Source organism: Chlamydomonas reinhardtii, chromosome 2 (genome assembly GCF_000002595.2).
Source record: "Chlamydomonas reinhardtii strain CC-503 cw92 mt+ chromosome 2, whole genome shotgun sequence".
NCBI classification, from domain to species: Eukaryota; Viridiplantae; Chlorophyta; class Chlorophyceae; order Chlamydomonadales; family Chlamydomonadaceae; genus Chlamydomonas; species Chlamydomonas reinhardtii.
The window spans coordinates 2,972,102-2,978,101 of NC_057005.1; the positions used below are offsets into that span (position 1 = coordinate 2,972,102).

The 6,000-nt window shown below is 56.2% G+C and overlaps 2 protein-coding genes across 3 annotated transcripts; both read right to left on the reverse strand.

Annotated features, from left to right (window-relative positions):
• Positions 1-109: 109 nt before the first annotated feature.
• On the reverse strand, positions 110-3,683 carry CHLRE_02g095039v5 (uncharacterized protein). Of its 2 annotated transcripts, none has more exons than XM_043059506.1 (4): positions 3,447-3,683; positions 3,269-3,324; positions 2,450-3,073; positions 110-2,216 (listed from the first exon to the last, which is right to left on the reverse strand). In XM_043059506.1, the coding sequence occupies exons 1-4, from the start codon at positions 3,592-3,594 to the stop codon at positions 2,211-2,213; spliced, it is 834 nt and encodes a 277-aa protein (XP_042927140.1). In that variant the 5' UTR covers positions 3,595-3,683; the 3' UTR covers positions 110-2,210. The 2 variants fall into 2 exon arrangements, with proteins under 2 accessions (XP_042927140.1, XP_042927141.1); XM_043059507.1 differs by having other exon boundaries at positions 218-2,216.
• A 411-nt stretch (positions 3,684-4,094) lies between these two features.
• On the reverse strand, positions 4,095-5,143 carry CHLRE_02g095040v5 (uncharacterized protein). Its single transcript, XM_043059508.1, has 3 exons — positions 4,742-5,143; positions 4,512-4,549; positions 4,095-4,434 (listed from the first exon to the last, which is right to left on the reverse strand). Exons 1-3 carry the CDS (start codon positions 5,000-5,002, stop codon positions 4,428-4,430), a joined length of 306 nt encoding a protein of 101 aa, XP_042927142.1. The 5' UTR covers positions 5,003-5,143; the 3' UTR covers positions 4,095-4,427.
• Positions 5,144-6,000: the final 857 nt, after the last annotated feature.

The window sequence follows — 6,000 nt, forward strand, 5'->3', positions numbered from 1 at the left end:
CTCGTGTGTTCAATTTGGCTGTGTGCTGTTTGCAACCCGTCCATGATCTGAGGAACCCTGTTTTCCCTTCACCCGCCCCCGCCCCAGGCAATGAGACAAAGGGAGCTACTGACAAGTTTGCTACAATTGGAGACTCACAGCAATCTATCGCAGCGAAGTCTGGACACACCAAATGATACCACAAACACATGTGTAACTTCGTATTCGTGACATGACTCCTGTACCTCTCTCTCTACCAGTTATCAAATAGGTGCTGCGCAGCAGGGCTCTGCAAATATTCTCGCACTTGTACCCGATTCAGCCGGGACCAGTCACCACCAAATTGCCGCAAAAGCGCCTCCTCCCAGCCCTCAAGCATCTGTCCATGGCGCCAGGCCTGACCACGAATGTAGCGACGGTTGGCATGCATGTACATGTTAGTAAGCTGACAACACAGCGCGAATACCGAATTAGCCCGGTGCAGACCATGGCGCCATGTTCCCGACAAAATACGGAACTTTGATTTCATGGCTCCAAACAGGAACTCAATCACCACGCGCTGCCTCCGAACCTCCCTATTGAATGCCCGTTGCCCCTGTGTCAGCGTGGGGCGTGCAACATATGGTACTGTCACGTTGCCACATCCCATGAATCCACAGTCTGCTATAAGCCGTTGCCCCTGCGCAAAGTATGCTTGTTTGTTTGTGTACAGGTCACACGACTTATAAGCCACGCTGTCGTGGGTCCTTCCATAAAACCCTACGCGTATCGCACGTATGCAGCCCCGCCAGTCGCACACAACTAGGTGATTCAAGAAGTGGCGTTTTTTGCGGCCATTGTAGTAAAGGGGCTCGTCGGCACCAGGGCGACAGATATACTGCACGGTCCCGTCCACAACCCCCACAACCCCAAAGCGTGTCAGGGCCCCGGCCTGCCGTGCAAGTGTATTTCGCTCAGCGGCACCCGGCCACCTTATTTGATCCTCAGTAGCAGCTAACAAACACTCACAAACGTGCCAAAAATTGTCGCAGACCGAAGCCACGTTGAGCCCTGACATGGCACACAACCGAACCAGCCTATCATCATCTTTCAGTCGCACCAAGCAAAGAAACAAGCGTGTTGCTGGGCTCAGTTTATGTGGGCGCCCACCGCGAGTTCGCCGCTGCCGAGCCAGCCCACGGCCGCCACGAGGATCGCGGGGCTTCAGAATGTAGCTCCTCGGCATCGCAGGGTCCATGAGCTTTGCTAACAGATTTTGAAACTGGGTTGGCGTGAAATTGGTCATGGCCTTGAACAGCACATCGTTTGGTGCGTATTGCGAGTATAATTCTTTCGCATCGCCCGCGCCATACGTGATACCTAGCCGGGCATGCTTCTCCAGGCGGTGAATAAGAATAAGGCAAAGCATGAGACAACTTGTGACAGTCGACGTCGACAAGAGCGACGCAATTGTGGTCGCGATAAACGCATTTTGTAGATTGCACCAAACTAATAGAATAAGCAGTTCAGTTTGAGACATGTTCACCTGTTCTAGTGTAGTCGAGGGCTTCGCCAGGAGGGTATAAGGCGATGGGGGGCACGATCGATGCAGCGACGCCTAACTTTGTGTGCACGCCTTAGCAAACCCGTGACACAGATTTCGCGCCCCTTGGCGTGGCACAGTTTTTGTCAACGAAACTTTGTGATTGTGAGGTATTCTAAATCCTCTATTAGGTACAAGCTTGCAACAGAATCTGATGCAATAGTGAGCTTCTTATTTGCAAATTCTTTACCCTCGCCACCAAATTCTGCGAGGGCAGCACGAATTGCTGCCAATTCAGCTCTCGTAATAGTGTTAGTCCGGAGTCACAAGACACTACACGTCACTACAAGTTCAGTTAGGCAGGTCACCGAAGCCGTGCTTCGAACTAGCAACAAGAATCCCTTTGCTTGTACACTGTCAACAAAAGAATATCCTTTATCAAACTCAAGCTTCAGGCCTGCTCTCACGTGGTTGATGAAGTGTCGCGCAACCATAAGTCAACCGGCCAATCGTGTGTGTGCCGTGCCAGCCCGACACGTCCCACACACTCACTTATGCACTGTTCATACAATCCCATGGCTCATAACCTACACGGAAACTCGATGCAGCAGACAATATAGTACAACGCCACCACGGAACGCTCCTAAGCTGGTCTGGGGCGGTTTAGGCTGCGCTCCTCACGGTCTGGGGCACAGCTCCCATAGGCGAATTAGGCCTGTGGTAACCGGGTGGTAGGGAGACACAAAACACACATTTAAACTATGCAGCAAAGTGTGGCGTGGTGAGAAATTCTGGCTGCCATGTATTCAACCCACAGCTGTGAGTTTCCGTCGGCAACCCTTGCCCGTCCCTTGGGCAAGCAGGCAGGCAGATTTCGAACATGCCCTTCAGGATAATCCTAGCAATGCGCCTCTCAATACCCACATAACCTGCACCCTTCCATCTCACCGCGTGCCAGGAGGCCTCGCCGTCGAAGGGCGCCAGCGGGTTGTTGCGGAGGTAGTCCCGCACGGCCGACACGATGTGCGGGCGGAAGTCCACCACGAAGCGTGCGAAGGCGGCCTCCACCATGCGCAGGACCGGCAGGAACTGCGCGATGTTGTCGTACATCGTCGGCAGGCCGAACTCCTGAAGGCCGGGAACCACCATGGAGTCCGCGGCGGCGTGGCCGTTGCAGGCGCGCGAGGCGATGAGGCCCGCGTCGGAGGGCAGGATGTAGGTCAGCCGCATCTGCAGCTCGTTGGCAAACATGGCCGTCAGCTGCGCGAACTCAGCCTGCTGCTTCTGGTAGGCCTGGAACGTCTCCAGCAGGTGGTTAACGGTTTCCTGCTGGTGCTGCCGCAGGGCGTCGTTCTCGTTGTGAGCAAACGCGAGCTCCCCCTCAGCCATCTCGTGTGTCTCCCGGAGCTCGGTGATAGTGTCGGTCGCAGAAGCGAGCCTCTCCTCAAGGTCCACCACCTTCTCGTTGGCGCGCTCCAGCTCAAACTCCCGGCGAAGAAGCTGGCGCTGAGCGTGGTCGACCTCGAACAGGGCCTCGCGGGCGAAGCCAGCGCCGGGGGCGCGAATGTGGGCCTACACATGGTGTCACAAGTATCAAGTAAGCAAAACAAATATAGAAACATCAACTGCAGAGAATAAGCCCTCAGACTGGGCACCAAATTCACGATGAACCCTAGATCCAAAGTAAACCCCTTCCCAAAGCAACAGCGTAGTCCCTAGCCATGCTGCGTCTTATTTATGTTTAGAAAACCTAATCAAAACGCACACCTGCGCGATGGCGTAGGCGCGCGACGCCGGGCTAGCGTGGTACAGCCGCAGCAGCCCTGGAAATAAAAGACACATACACACAGTCAAACAAACAGCTCGAAAAATCAATAAACAACAACCGTGACGGCGCAAGCGGTTTTGTAGGGTTACCCGGCCCGCATGTCTGGCCTCCACTCACCGCGCTCGCTGGTGCTGGTCGAGGAGCCGCTCTTGAGGCTCGTGCCAGCGCTGGAGCCCATGCCCAGGCCACGCAGCTCGTCGGCGAGTTCCACGGAACGGACCGAGCGCATGGCGCGACCGAGGGTGCGGTGGCGATGGTAGTACATGGTGGAGGTGGCTGTCTTGTCAAGAGTAGACAAGGTAAGACCAATAGGAAACGCCTTATGGCCGCCGGGTTGCCGTCCTCTTCTTCCCCATCCGTTCAATTTGCCGTACACTTTCCAGGGTCGTGCCGGGTCGACACGCACGACCTTTCGTTCCAGTAGCCAGAATCGCCTTCTTGCGCCTGGTGCTCAACCAGAGTGGTTTGGGGCGGAGAAGCCTGCCCGTCACCACAAGGGTTTTTTTAGGGCGTTGCCCCCGCACGACGCCCCGTGACTGTTTGGACAGAATAAATAGATACAAACTCAACATACACACAGGGCACACGAGTTCTTAAACTAGATATCAAACGCTTGCAGCCTCTAGGGTTCGTAGGCGGACTGCGAATACGCAGGGCAACAGACCAGAAGACACACAGGAGACCCGGGAGTTCTTGCACACCAACGGGTGTGTGGGCTCTTCGCAGGCGCTACCCCAACTATTTTCTGCGCCAGCGGCCTCTTTTACTCCGCATAACTTACACGCTCACACGCATCCCTGGGAAGTTTTGGCACACCAACGGGTGTGTGGGCTCTCTGCAGGCACTTTCCCAACTCTCTTCTGTGCCTGCGGCCTCTTACTTTCCCTTGTTGTATCCCAACACGCATGCCAATCAGGTACCTTCATCCAAGTGGATTACGTCTGCCGGGACATATGGACGTCCGTCGGACTGCCTTACTTTCCAGCCGTGGGCTGTGCAAGTAAGTGTCGCACGGGGAAAATGAGTTCTGACCCCGCACCATCCGTGACTTTCACAAGCGTGCCTGTGATGTCATAAGAATGGAAGGCGTACGGGCCTTCACGCCCTGAGTCCAACTTGGTTTTGGGTACTCGTGAGATCTACACCAATGCCCCCTTTCCCAACGCAGGTAAGTGGGCGTACCTGGGGTCATCAAGCTCATCGGCGCTACCGGGGTCAGCCTGGGTAGGGCATGGACACACCGTAGCAGGCCCCGTCCAGCGTCGCTTGTGGTTCTGAGCGACCGCAGACTTGGTGAGGCACGGATCACGACGATCAGCATCCTTGCTAGCATCCCCATAGGCGCCCGTACCGGGTGTTGCCTGTGGGGGTGGTGACTGTGGCTCAGTCACGGCCAGCAAGCTCTTTCTCACCTTCTTCTTGGTAGGGGGTGCCATCATAACGTCATCATCCGTGGTGACGGTGGTGGCAGCTGTAGTTGCCTCTGGGACGTTGGCCTTGTCCCTTGTCGGGACGCCAGTGGTAGCCCCGTGGGCGGCTGCGGTAGGGGTTGCACGGCGGGGTCCGCGGGGACGCGGGGGTTGGTTCTTGTAGGTGCGGTTGGCGTAGTTCTTGATGTCCCGCTCTTTTGCCTTCACAAGGTTGGCGTCAATTCTTCGAGCCAACTCAGTCATGGCAGTGTTGCGACATTGCAACTGCTCCAACTTCCGTGCCTCGTCTCCCTCGCTTTCCCCTTCAGTGGCATCCGTTCCCTCAGATTCGAGAGTACGGCTGAGCACAAGCTCTTTGCCATAGAGAGCAAGCGCAGGTGAGACTTTGGTGGAACGGTGGGGTTCTGCGCGCAGGGAGAAAACAACACGGAACAGGTCACGGTCCCATTGCTCTTCCTCCTGCAATACGCGCATGAGGCGGTCACGGATTACTCCGTTCACCACCTCAACGGCCCCATTAACGTTGGGTGCGCGAGCAGCGCCCGAGCGCTGCTTGATACCGTAGGTAGAGCAGAGCTCAGCAAAAGCGCCTTTGAATTCTGACCCGCCGTCAGACCACACCACCTTCCATGGCCCGAACAGGTCAATATGGACGCGGCCAAACAGTGGCTCAATGCTGAGCGGGTTGAGGTGCGGAACCTTCACGGGGCGCACCCGTGCCTCTTGGCACGGACGACAGTTGTACACATACACCTTCGCGTCGTGCTGCATTGCGCGCCAGGTGTACCGATGGCGCAACAATTGGTAAGTGCGGGATGCGCCCGGGTGGGCTAGGTCGTGCACCTCCTTGAGGGCCGCCATGCGCTCACTGAGGCATAGCACCCGCACAGCAGGACGGGTTAATAATAATAATAATAATAATAGCTACGCACGGGCCAACGGCCCCGCGTGTCTTAAGGAAGAGTCCTTCTTAGAACCCTACCGTACCCCTGTGGGACCCTGACTAGAGGCACCCCACGCATCACCCTCTACTCAGCTCATAGGATCCGAAGATCTGAGCTTATCGGCCTACCAACCCTCCGAATTCGGCCAGCGTAGAGTTTCCTCGTTGCACCAATGGGATCCGAACCCAGAGGGTCGATACAACGATTCTTCGGTGCCACGGTAGCCACGGACTCCATACCGGAACACCTACGGTGAGGGGGGTGGGATCCGAACCCACGACCTCAACCTTATCCGCC